The sequence below is a fragment of the Bemisia tabaci genome, chromosome 1, assembly GCF_918797505.1.
Source record: "Bemisia tabaci chromosome 1, PGI_BMITA_v3".
NCBI classification, from domain to species: Eukaryota; Metazoa; Arthropoda; class Insecta; order Hemiptera; family Aleyrodidae; genus Bemisia; species Bemisia tabaci.
This window is the reverse complement of record NC_092793.1, coordinates 50,479,772-50,493,680: the sequence shown is the minus strand read 5'-3', so window position 1 is coordinate 50,493,680 and position 13,909 is coordinate 50,479,772. Positions and strand designations below refer to the sequence as shown.

Sequence of the window (13,909 nt, the reverse complement as noted above, 5' to 3'; positions counted from 1 at the left end):
GAGGGTAGTAAAAATGTTACTTTCATTCCAAGTTTGTATTTGCACATCTTCCAGGAACCGTAATTATCGCGGAAAACTCTCGAAACAAAACAGCTAAACACTAATTCCTGTAAAATTATGAATAATCACGCGATCAAAATATACATGATCATTTTTGTCATTTAAAAAAGCTCTCAGAATGCAGGCCATAATGAAGGGGATATCCCACGCTATCCTGAGAGTCCACCTCTGTATCAAGTTCAACTCTCCATTCAAATGATAAGGAGCAAATGCATCAGCAGGGTTGTCGCGTTTTCAGTTTTGAGGTCCTTAAACAAAGCTGCAACCCTGTTAAATTATTTGCACCCTCTCTTTGCATGGAGGATTTCACTTGATATAGAGGTGAAGTCTCAGGGTAGCATGGGACGTCCACTCCATTAATACCGCAACTTTGAGAGCTTATTTTGAGCTATGGAGTTTGTTTCAGAGAAAACCAATGGCGCGCCATCGTCGTTCTCGCAAAATTTTACGTGAGAAGATGTACTTAAACCGCAAATACCCCACACATGCAAGAGCTCCATTTCAGGTTGAGTTGAAGTGGGTAGGTATTAGATTATGTCAGAAGAGATTTAAACATCCTAAAGCTGGAGCGCTGCCGCGCTATGGAAGAACATCGAATGAACATTTGAGAGTCGCCAAATTTCCTCCGATAAAATGTTTATTTTGGAGGAAAATAATTAATATTTTCCTTGAAATTTGCAGAATTTTCAGATCAAATTGCAAGCAAAACTACCTGAGAAATTGGAGGAAAAATATCCACACATTTTCTCGAAAATTATTGATTTGTCAAAGGAAATTCGGCAACGCCTGAAGGCTCATGATGCGCTTTTCCATCGCACGACAGAGCTGGTTCCAATGGTAAAATTGGGGGACGCGGAGGACTGCACTGCCGTGGCAAGGAAAAACGCCGTATGAACCTTCAGGCGTTGCCAAATTTCCTTTGATATAACGCGAATTTCCTGGTGAATTCACGAATATTCTCCTCCCAATTTTCCAAATGATTTAGTTCGCAATTTTACCTAAAGACTCTGAAAATTGAATGAAAAAAAATTCATAACTTTCCTCAAAAATAAACACTTCATTGGAAGAAATTTGGCAACTTTCGAATGTTCTTACGGCGTTCTTCCGTAGCACGGCAGTGCAGGTAGAGAAGGAACGGCGGGAAGGCGAATATCGAGGGAGAGGGTGGCGAGGGTGGATTTTGTAGCGCTCGTTTCCAATTTGCGGGGTGATGGCGGCGATCGGTGAATGGACACTCGGTGTACAAATGGGAGTGTTTCACCGTATGTTATTTTGAAATTGAACGGCGTTTAGCATTCCAGTTGGGATCGGGGAGTCTATTTGAGTCTGTGTGCCGGACGCGCGGCGCGGCTTGGCGCGGCGGCGTGGCTAAATTCACTCTCCCCACCCCAGAATTTTCTTCTTTCTTATTTAGAATCGGACTGTTTCTCAAGTCGCGCGAGAGGCGTCGGAACCACCTCGCATATGCCGACTTTCTACTTCTCTCCGTCCGCCGGGCGCTGGCTTTGGCTTCGGCTTTCAAAAGGAGAAAAAAAGTTAAAATAGGTTCGCTTCGGCTCGGCTTCCGGCGAGGTTTCAGTAATCGGTGAATGTGCCGTCTCAACTCCTGCCGCACCCGGAGTCCGCATCCGTAGAGACATGAAGAAAATCCCCCTCCCCCGTGTGCCCCGAGTGCCCCCCAGTGCGTCAAACTTCCAGTGAACCACCCCCAAAAAACCCTAATCTCAATGTCCCTAGTGAATCCTAGTGCTGCCGTGTTTATGCGTGCCATGCGCAAGTGCAGTGTGTTCTCTAGTTAGTGGTCGCAGTTCTTCTTCGCTGAGGAGGAAATATGAGAATTTTAGCCGACAATATGATGTTTACTGGTGGTAACCACGCCAGGAAAAAAAGTTCCAATAGTTCCTCTCAGAAGCGTTACGGATCGTCGCAGCATGAACGAGCCAGAACCAGTTATCAAGATGTAAGTTCAATTTTTCTCCATCAACACGCGTGAGTCATGTGGAAACGATTATACTGTTCGAGTTAATTGATTCAAATTGAATGGTGAAAAAAATCAACAAAGCTGATTCATTTGATCAACTCGAACAGTGTATGTGACGTAGCAGTAGGGCATAATGTGCCTCAAGGAAGGGATGTTGACATACCACCCTTATTGGGATCGATTTTGCATTATTTGGCACAGAGCACTTCCAAAAATTCAACAAAATGAGCCTTCTGCAGCGATTCATATAAGTTCGATGACCAGAAAGGAATGTTTCGAAAAGACCGCCGTTTTTGATTGCGCTGTTGCCGCAACCATATAGGGAACGATTCACTTCGAACGCTCATAATCATCAGCAATAAAGTGTATTATGGTTACAACAAAGTGCAAAGTGTGAAAATTATCGATATTCTTGATTCCAAACAGACTTTCTGCTGTACTGAACAACACGGGCTTCCACCTCAAGCACGCTTTCCTCTGCTGCATCACATATCATCGTTTCCCTCGCGAAAAAACGTAACTTTTTTTTCAATGTTGCCAAATCTCTTCCGACAAATTGCACTTTTACCAGGACAGTCTTGGAACTGTCTTACTGAAAATTTCACCGATTTTTGTTCTGCTTTCATTCAAAAATCAGAACAATTTTGAACAGTAATTGCACAAGTACATTCTTGTACACCCATTTATTCTTTGAGTCACTTTTGCAACCTTGAAATGGAGTAATGTTCCTTCGTCTGGGAAACGAGGATATGAAGAACTCTGGCTTCTCCTACCGTAGTGTAATGTAGGTCGATCTGATGTCAGACTGATCAAAACAGACTTTTTTTAATCAAGTTTAATCTACATATTGCACCTTGTAATACAATTCAATAAAATAATGATTTGTCAAAGTGAGCACATTTGGCATACCATTATTTTATTGGACTTTTTTTAATAGAAGAGGTTGACATCAGTTTGACGTGAATTAAAAAATGTGAATTCACACACATCACAATGATGTCCGTTTCATATTAACTGGCGTCAAACAGATTACAGATATACAACCCTAAGAGCGAAAAAAGAATAGCTGCTCCGACAATGCTCACAGTGGATTCTGGGGCCCGCCTACGTTTCTAGTTTTCTAGCTACAATACAATGTTATTTTTGTGGTAAAAATTGATTCGGTTACGGTGACTATGCGACATAGTTATTGGGACCAAAACATTGTCACTCCAAGAGGAACATTGCAACTACCTACAACTAGAAAAAAAAGTGGGACGTAGAATCTACAATGAGCATTGTAAGAGGAACGATTTTTTCCCCGCCACAACCTCGTGACAACCCCGATGCTCCTCATGAAGCAAACTGATACTATAGTGCGAGATATTCTCACAATCGGTCCTGATTCGGCCCAAATCGGTTGTGATCAGTTGACCGATCATTACATGAAACATATTTATGGTCTTCAGAAACTCAAACATGTTTTGAGTAGTACTGTACATTAAACTGATAGGAATCGTGGTACTATTCATTTTGCTTCCAGGACTTTATGTCTACCTACCTTTCGTCCATTAAATAAATGTCCACCGCTATTTATGTCCACTAAACGTTAAGTCCAGTCTTTATTAAGTCCACATGATTTAATGTCAACAATGAATATGTCCAAAATTGTCCAAATTGTGGACATGTTATGTCCACATTTTTTTCTCCTCATTTAAATGACAGGAACCACCTCAAAAATAAATGCATACTACTACTACCTTCATTCTTAAAAACATTTCATTCATGAATCAAGTCATGGAAGAGTACAGACTCTAAGAGCAGATAAAAACATATGTTCATGTGTACACTGTACGGATATGATAAGATGAAAACCAAAGCGGGAGCCTAGGAAACGCTCCAATGCCAAATTAACCATTTTTCAGTAACAGATGCAGTCAAAATTGAAAGTCCTCTTTAACTAGTTATTTCGAGCGCCTTCAATCTTGCAGGATACTGTGCAACGCCTCTGACGCGAAATAGTTGCTTAAAGCGTTGCGGCGCGGCAGGCAATCAGCGTGACACGCGCACAGGCGCCTACAAACCTAACGGGATACTTCACGCGTTGCGCAATGCGTGAAGTATCCGGTTAGGTTTGTAGGCGCCAGTGCGCGTTCTGCGCTGCTAACACGCTGCTCCGCTCTGTGTTAGGCTCTAATATTTAAACTCGCGGAGTCAGCGTTTTTCAACTCATGATTTTGAAATGTTTGCACTCTCTGCATTGATTATTCCCTTTTAAACTGATGAAAAAGAAATATGTACTACTGGAAAATATAATGTGTTTTTTGTTTCCGAGGCGGATCAGCGCTCAGGGGCCCGGAGTACTTGCAAGTAAAAGGTTCCACACATTGTGGGTTGTATTTTGTGAATTGAAGGCGGATTACGTGTCCAAGAGATTAAAGGGTCCTAGACGCCCTCACAATGTTTTCGGACTCCCGAGAAAAAAATATACTGATTTAAGAGCTTTGCGACCTTATATGAAAAAAAATTGTGGTTTTTGAGGGGGCGCACAATTCATGACTCCTGAGGTGCTCAAAATTCCTGTCTCAGGGGCTCCAAAATTCCTAGCTTCAGGGAGCGGGGCCCCAAAAATTCTAGTCTCACCCTCTCAAAAAAGGAGAACATTTCGGATTACAGGCTGAGGCCCCTGAAAGATCGAATCAATCCTCTGACCGAACATGAAAGAAAAAAAATTGTCATATCGACGGTGAAACTGCCAGATCGCGTATCTCGTTTTCGATGTTTAAAAAACCCGCCCTCTCATTTTATTTTTTTGTAAGAGAGAAAAATCAATATCATTTCTTGAACTATTCATAGAGTTTTCCTCGCGTACAGAGAAGAAAAACACGGGAGTTTTCAAAAATGGACATCAAGTTGCTTTCCATAAAAAAAATTAAGTATGACAGGAAGTCTACAACATCGCAAACCGAGACACGTGGTCCGGTACTTTCACCGTCGACATGCAGGGTCCATGCACGGAATCCTGATCTCAAAGTTTCGTCGGATTTTCAGTCTCAGTTTTACAATTGGTCATTAATAGTCCATAGTCCTGAACTTTAAGGACACCATGACCCACGATATCCTAGTTTCGGGACTTTTCAAATCCTCCAAAATCTTTCCAAGACTCCTAGGGCCCCAAAAGATTTGATCGGACCACTTGCAGAGAATAAATTGAAAATTATAATTAAAAAAAAAACCGTTTTGGGGGCTTGTAGGGCCGGGAACCTGGGGTGCTGTAACACCCCCGTGCCCCGGCTATAGTCTGGCTTTGCGGGCCGATTTTTGAAATTGATAGACAAAGCTATAGGTAAAGAAGACAAAAGAGATACGGAGGGATCTAGGATCCTATTGGTGGAAGCGGGTGGTTGCAATGGACAAAAAAGGTAGGTAATAGACTAAGTAACGGCAACTCATGAGGAACCCGATAGTTAGTCCATCATTTTTTCCCTTAGTCCATAGTAACCACTCATTTCAACCAACAGGATAGCTCCATACTCCCTATGTCTTCTTTGTCTATTGCTTTGTCCATCAATTTCAATAATCGGCCCGCTGGAATGCTTGCTCAGTTTTCACTGAACCAGGCAAATCTTTTTGGGCGGGTCTGTCAAATATTTTGTACAGCCGAGCAAGTACCTCAGCCTCGCTCAAGGTCGCAATCGCAATCTCACTCCTTACCCAGTCGAACTCACAATCAGTATACATAATCAAGAAGCGGTGGCAATTGACTTAATTCAATGGGCTTCCTCGTTTTCACGACTTGCAGAGCACACGCCTCGAATATTCAAAGCTTTTATCTAATTAAGCGTCCTCCGGTTCAAATGAGCGATGTGATGAGGAGGTGGTGGCGAGGAGAGTCAGGGATCCCAGTAATGGGCAACAGAAACACGAGGACTCGATAAACTAACGTACAGCTTAAAGGTTAGTAAGGTGGTGCGGCGCGAGACCGGCTCCTTAATTCGTGCTCGGAATAATTTTAAATAAAAATCGCCGTGACAGAGAACACGTGCGCGCGCTATCGATACAGTAGAGCGGATCTTCTTTCGTAAAGTTGGAGCTTGAATTTAAAGCTTAGACTGAAGCTTCAGTGATCCGATTTTCTATTTGAAACCTTCAGAGAGAAGCGGAAGTGAAATAATTATCTTTTAGGTATAGGATAGGTAATTTTTAATACTCTTTTCATTACAACTACCGGTCAAGCTACATAGTCTTTCATTTTCTGTCGTACTAAACTGAATCAGGAGGAAGTTTATCAGAAAGGATTCGAAAGCAATCCCGTCCACGTTCTATCCACGTCAGTGGCGTGGCGTGAATAATCGATTATCGATATCTCGCCATTTGAAGCTATATGGTAAAGAATCGATTACTAAGGTGTTCGCTGCGAACACCCTGATAATCGATCTTTTTCACGGGTTTAAATGGCACAACAATCAATATATCGCAATTCACGCCACGCCACTGATCCACGTTCTTGGCGGTTCGCTGCCCTCGCATGGCTGTGAGAATGTATGTGATTCGACAGTCCGAAGTATAGTATCGTGGCCAGAAATCTCTCGTGCAAGGGGGTTTTAAAGGTAAAAATTCCTGACATTCACAAAAAATGCCTCTTTTTTAAAGAAAATTGTTCGATTAAGGGGGTGTCCGGTTATACTGGGCCTCTCTCCCTCTGGCTACACTGTTGCCGGAGCTTTAAATAGTGGTGCATAGATGTTGAGGTCGAGGGTTTGAGGAAGATATTCGCAATTGAGGCGGGGTTCTGAGGTGATTCACCTAAAAAACTATGATCACGAAACAAGTTTTGAAGACCATTCTGACTCATCATGAAGTAATATTCCGGAATATGTGGAACACATACATAGATGCATAAAAGCCGCTTTCACAGCGCTCTCTGGCGCTCTGCGACACCTGGCCACCGAAGTCTACTATTCTCCCAAAGCCCTTCAGGAACACATCACTCACTTCATTAAAACCCCAGCGGGCTGGTTATTGAAATTGATAGGCAAAGCAATAGACTAAGAGGACAAGAAGGATATGGAGGGATCCTATCGGTGGAAGCGGGTGGTGGTAATGGACGAAGGACGTAGTTAATAGACTAAGTAACGGCAACCCACGAGAGACCCGTTAGTCCATCATTTTTACCCCCTTAGTCTATAGGAACCACCCATTTCAACCAATAGGATCGCTCTATACTCCTTATGTCTTCCTTATCTATAACTTTCTCCATAAATTTCAATAATCGGCCCGCCGGTCGCCATCCTTTCGCCGGTCGCCATCCTTTCGCCGGTCACCCCCTTCGGCTCCTCCCAGGAGGAACTCAATCAAGCACCCCCTTCGGCAGCCTTTACGTCATCCTGTTAGCATGACCATACCAGTCCAGCTGTTTAGTCATAACGGCGATGCAACTTCATTTTCAACATTCATTGTCGGACGCTCTCTATAATTGCGGACCTGATCTCTATTATGAATTCCTGCCGACCTCTTCCAGAAATCCGTCTCCGTTGAATGAAAATCCGAAGTCTGGGCATACTCTTCACCTCAAAGAAGCAGAAAGCCTCCAGTTGTGGAATGGGAATGATGCATCTTACGGTCACGTCTAATCTGACTGATTCGTTGCCCTTCTGACGTAAGGGCGTATCTAAAGTCCCACGAGAACCCTGTGCCCCGTGTGACTCTATGCTTCCCAAGGCTTATGTGGAAGTGGAGGTACGCTCTTACGTCAGGGGAGTGATAAATTGTGGGCCGAGGATAAAGGTTCAAGGAGGCTTCGCCAATTAAATCCTCAGTAACGGCACCTGTGACTTCGAAGAATTACTCGTTGAACTTTAACTTGTCTCACACTAATTCATTGACTCCCTATTAGTTGTTACGCGTTACGTTCTAATTTTAGAGCTAGTGTGGTTTGGTTGCCGGATCCTTCCTCTTTGTGGAATACCCGCATTTATCTTCTCTCATTCTTTGAATCTTAGAAATAATTGGTTTATTTTTACCTTGTCCATTTTTTTTATCGGTGCCCTCGAGTCATTTAAAAAAAAAATATTATTATTATTTGATATTAATGAGGAGAGTTTATTTATGAATCTAATATTCCACTTATAATTATTTTTGATAATTAACGATCAATTTTTTTACATGAAAATTATATTAAAGGAACTAGATGAAAACAACATGCTGGAAAAACAAGCTTTACAAACTTTAAAATGATAGATATTTCTTCTACATTGAACTCAAAAACGTAGAAATCAAAGGTGAGTTTCGAATCCTCAATTCCCCGGTGGATATTAAAATGTTTAAATATATCATAAAATTCATAGTCTCTTGTCCCTAAAAATCCGCACTGCATAATGTGGTCACCTTAAAGTATCATGAAAATTGAATTGGAAAAAAAACCTAAAGACAAATTAGGGGACAAAGTTTAAAAATATTAAAAGATAACTTTACATTTTGGGAAATTTGATGTGGATCTTGTTACTATGTCTAAAAACTGTCTGTGGAGTATCTTTTTGAGTGGTTATTGAGAATATTCATGGAGCCAATTGAAATCGTCCTAGAAATTTAGTGTGGATAAATTGAACACTAAAAGAACAACTTAAAGCTGAGCCCTAACACTTTTGGTAAAATAGCGCCAACCACAGGCAGTAAAGCTGAGCCCCAAAGCCTGTGGGGCTTAGCACCACTAGTGCCTCATCTTGTTGGCGCTATTTTACCTGAAGTTTTAGGGCTCAGCGCTAAGTTGGTTTTTGCGTGAAAATAATCCATACTTAATGAGTATTTAGGTATTTTTAAAACAAAACGGAAATTGAAGAACAGAGAGAGTGACTGTGTAAACCACTTCGGTGTGTTCGAAAAATTGTCGGGAATAAGTAGCGATAACGTTAAGAGATCGGAAAATTTGGAAATCAGAAAAATGACGATCCTAGATAAGAATCCTGAATTGTGAATTACCGATCTTGGAAGTCTTTGAAATACTAAATTTAACACAGCGAACTATCGTAGGGAAATGAAGAAAACTAAAATTAAGGATTGAAATACCCCCAGACAGTGCCGAAATTAGTACATAATCAAAGAACCCTATTTAAACAGCTTCGCGAATGAATTCCCGTGGGAGTTAGCATCCACAGAAAACTCCGTGGAGAAGAGTCTGAATGAAAGAGCGTTCTTCATTCTGAAATTCACTACATCCCAAAAGAGACCTTATAAATCTTAAAATAAACATGAATTTCGATTCATTGATGACAAAGACTGCCGCATTGTCTCAACCAATAACCCTAAAAGTACCTATTGCACTTCTTTCAACAGTCACGTAGGATATAAGGAGACTGACATGAAAATGACCTATAACAATTTGAAAAGAACACTTTTTTTATTTCCTTAATTGAACATATTTATCCTAAAAGGAACTATGTTCCACACAACCCCCATGCACATAGTTCTTTTTAGCATACGTCCAATTGAATGTGAGTGAATAATTATTTCCAGAGTGTCATTGAATGTAGTTCAAACCCTCCTCTTACATCATCCCTCTCCTGGCATAAGAACGTAACTACACCAATGGCGAGGCGTGAATGATCGATTATCGATATTTCCCATTTGAAGCTGTGGTTAAGAATCGATTCTTAAGGTGCTCGTTGCGAAACCCTGTTCATCGATTCTTTTTCATAGGCTTTAATGGCAGATCAATCGATATATCGCAAAGCCCGCCACAACACCGAACTACACTGTGCGATGAATCGTGTCGTCCGTATAAATTAACGCTTTCCCAGGCTCATCTCTAAGGAACGAACGAACTTACATCCTCTAGTAAAAATTGGCCGTAGAATATGTGTTCCAAAATACCATAGACCTACAGCTGGCTGTAAAATTTCCAATAGCTTCTATAACCGGCAACACAATTTCTTATAGCCTTTTATAGCCGATGGCGATTAAGCAACAGCCTGACGATAAAGTGTACGCTAAACGCAAGGTAGATTTACTCAGGTATGGACAAGTTGAAAATTTCCCATGAGCCTCAGTACGTGTCACATGACTACGTGACATAGGTTAAAAGGCCCGTTTTTAAATTAAATTACAATCAAATTAACATTCAAACGTTTGTGCGTTTAAACGTTAAGATTAATATCGCATTATCAAAATTGTGCAAAAAATCCAACAAAATTTTGACAAACGATAAACCGAACATAATAATTCAAAATAATCAAAACATTCAAAATGGCTGACGTTAAGGGGCCGCTGGAGAGCCAATCAGAGGCCAGTTGTTAAGTTCTGTCCATACCTGTGTAAATCTACCTTGTGCTAAACGTTACTAATTACGGATGCTAGGACCTAGTGAGTTTTTGGACTACCGCTCTCTCTTTATGCCGTAGTATCTTGATTTATTTTGCGAGGAAAGCTCCGTACTTTTGAAGGATGCCTGCCATTCCTAACATGTTGGAGCACCCGCAATTTCGTATGATAGTGTGCAATACCTCTGGTGTGAAATAGTTGCTTCAAGCGCCGTGGTACGCTGCGCCGCGGCGGGCGGGCGGGCAGCCAGCGCGAAACGCGCATTGGCGCCTTCAAACCTAACAGGGATACTTCACGCATTGCGCAAGGCGTGAAGTATCCCTGTTAGGTTTGTAGGCGCCAGTGCGCCGCCGCTCCGCTTTGTGTTAGGCTCTAATATTTAATCTCGTGGAGTCAACGTTTTTCAACTCATGACTTTGAAATGTTTGCACACTCTGTATGGATTATTCTCATTTTAATTTATGAGAAAAAATATGTAGTATAGGAAAATATAATGTGCGTTTTGTAAATATTAAGGTGATTCCGTACAAACTTAAGGATTTAAAAAGCACACGAATTTCTACACAATATCTTATAGTCTTTTATAGCCGATGGCGAAAAAGCAACAGCCAGGCGATAAAGTGTAAAGCCCGGCGATAGGAACTATAGCCCGGCTGTATAATTTTTTATCGCTTCGTGTAGCCCGGCCGTACGAATTTTTCCACTTTCTACAGCTAGCTATATGATTTTCTATCGCCTTTTTCAATCGGCTAAAAGAACTCCTATGGTATTTTGAAACGCAGCTCCTATCGCAAAATTTTTACCAGGGTAGCTCGCATCAGTTGATCTTGAACTTTTTCAATAAAACTTAGATTTATCTCCGTTAGTTCTCGATGTGGCAACATATCCTGTAATGTGTAAGTCCTACTCATTCTTCTTGCCTTGCTATGCTAAGGAAAAACGCCATTTGAGAATTCAAATTTCGCCAAACCTTGGATGGAAAAATTAAGTTTGTTCCCCCCCCCCTTCCCTCTCCCAAAAAAAGAAGTGAATATTTTCACTTAAAATTTGTATAGAGACATTAAATTAAAGTGCAAGTGTATCTGTTGTCTCAATTCTCTTAAAATTTCAGCGAAAAATGATGACACGTTTCTCAGGAGATACTTATTTCATCGGTGAAAATTCAGCAACGTCCTAATCTTTTTACGTGGGTTTTTTGGCGTGACAGAAGGCGTCTTTTTAATTTTAAAGAAGATATGCAACGTCGCAAATTGAGGTGCGCCCGTGAATCCTGAGTGAAGCCATTCAGTGGCGTGGCGTGAATTGCGATGCATCGATTGTTCTGCCATTAAAACCTATGGTAAAGAATTGATTATTAGGGTGTTCGCTGCGAACACCCTGATTATCGATCCTTTTCCACAGGTTTAAATGGCATAACAATCGATATATCGCAAAGCACGCCACGCCACTGAAGCCATTGCATCATTTTCGCGTACCACACGCACGGACAAATAATTATTCTCTCTATCGGACCAAACGAGTTTACTCCCCCTCCCCCTGCTTCCCATTGTGATACAACTGTCATCGTTTCGGGAGCAACGCCGAAGTGTGACATTCATGCAAAAATAGGGCAGAAGAAAAGCGGGAAAAAAGAAGAAACTCTGGAAAGCGGGTCGCGAGATCGTCGACGGAGCCGAGATAGTCTCGGCTCAAAGCGCGCGATGGGTGGGCAGTGGCAATACTGTTTTTCCGCCGGTTTGACGAATGTAAAACAATCGATTGAAAAATCGAATTCAAATATGATTCACGTTTGAATCAGTTTTTTTTTTTTTTTTTTAAAAAAAAAAATTATAATCTATTCTTTCTATAGATACTCATACAGATGTAATCCAATTAATGTTTTTAATAATTACATGCTGACTTGATTTTATCATTTAAAAAATAGGTACTTAAATTTACACCTCATATTCCCTTAGTTAATAAATTAGTTAGTGAATTTATTACGACGCGCAGTAACTAGGTTATTGAAGTCGGAGGCCAAAAATTTACCCTAAATTTTTGAATTTACTCGCTTAAAGAGCTTTAAAATTTTGGTAATTACTTTGGGATCATCAGAGCTTAAAGGATGGATGCTTGGAGGAAGGTAATTTTGAATTAGGTACAATGCGTGATGAACAGGTTTTTGGGCAAGATAGCATAATATGGTCAATTGTAAGGGGAGAATGCTGACATAGAGAGCAAAATGGATGTATTCCTTTAATTTATATTTACAGTGATATCTGTTAATTGTACAATGCAATTTTGGAGTATAAGAACGTAATTATGATAAACGGAACTATGTTCAAATGAATTTTAGGATTTGCATATCTCATAGTTCCACTTGATTATTATTCGTTTGAAAATGGCTCCTCTCAGCTCGGATTTGTTGATGTACATATCAGGTTCTTTAAAGAACTTATAAGTGCGCCATTTTTTCAAAGTTTAAACATGTGTCTTTTAAAATTCTCCCAATGATTGTTCTAGTAGGTAGTGGGTATCAACCCTATCACGGGAAAAAGTGTTGGGAGTTATCCCCTAAAATTGTGGTACCACCCCAATTTTTTGGATGATATGGACATTGCCTATTAATTGTGGTAGTACCATAACTCAAGTTGGGATAGCACCGCAATATTTGGGTGAGTAATCCAATTTATTGGGATACTACCATAATTAGTTGGAAATTTCCACACTGAAAGAAAATTCTTGGCGTTTTTACCACGGTCCGTTGGTACCTTTACCATCTTACTTTTTTTATCAATTATTGGTAATTTTACAAAGATAGACTGGTAAGCTTACCTAAAAACCGGTATTTTTACTGTCTTTTCAGGTAAGAATACCACTTTTATTGGTAATCAATTCCCGGTAACTTTGCCATTTTATCTCGGTAATTCTACCACAGTCGATAAAAAATATTGGCGTTTTTACCAAGGTCCAGTAAAATTACCAATTCCATAAATGGTAATTTTACCAAGAAAAAACTGGGATCAGATAGAACCCTGAATTCTTGGTAATTTTACCCTTTTCTTAGTAAATACACCGAGATTTTTTTTTCAGCGCAAGTTCTGACTTAACCCGTACGCTAGTTTGTGCGTGAAGTTTTAAATTTTCACAGGTAATATACGTTTTTATTCATTTTAATAGCCGTCAAAAGTACATTGCCTCACCCAGAATACGGCACTTATTAATGGGTGTAAATGGCGGGAAAACAGTGTTGCCAACTTGGGAGAATCGCCACTAGGCAACGTTGGGCGGATACGCGATGAACCCGGCTCCCGCACGGATGACATGGAACGCAGCGCGGGTCCCCGCGCCTGTCGCGTCAAAATACCTCCACCGAGGGGCTTTGATTTTCGTTGTCAGGCGAACACGCCGCGCCACCACGAGCACGAGCACAGCCGCCACACAGTGGATCGAGTCAATCGTGGTCGAGGTCGGACATGAAATCGTTGGCTAATTTCAAATTTTGATGTTTATTCCGCACTGAAAAAAAAATCTCGGTGTATTTACCAGGAAAAGGGTAAAATTACCAAGAATTCAGGGTTCTATTCGATCCCA

The 13,909-nt window shown here is 40.9% G+C and overlaps 1 protein-coding gene across 2 annotated transcripts in view; it reads left to right on the top strand.

The window, feature by feature from the left end:
- The first annotated feature begins 1,348 nt into the window (after positions 1 to 1,348).
- The window catches only part of LOC140225082 (protein kinase C-like 2), a 33,712-nt gene continuing 21,151 nt past the window's right edge, over positions 1,349 to 13,909 (top strand). Inside the window, exon 1 of one of the 2 annotated variants that reach the window (XM_072302588.1) lies at positions 1,349 to 2,020. In XM_072302588.1, coding sequence (XP_072158689.1) covers positions 1,892 to 2,020 — 129 coding nt within the window. In that variant the 5' untranslated portion in view covers positions 1,349 to 1,891. The remainder of the gene's footprint in view (positions 2,021 to 13,909) is intronic. The other variant, XM_072302594.1, reaches the window with a different exon arrangement.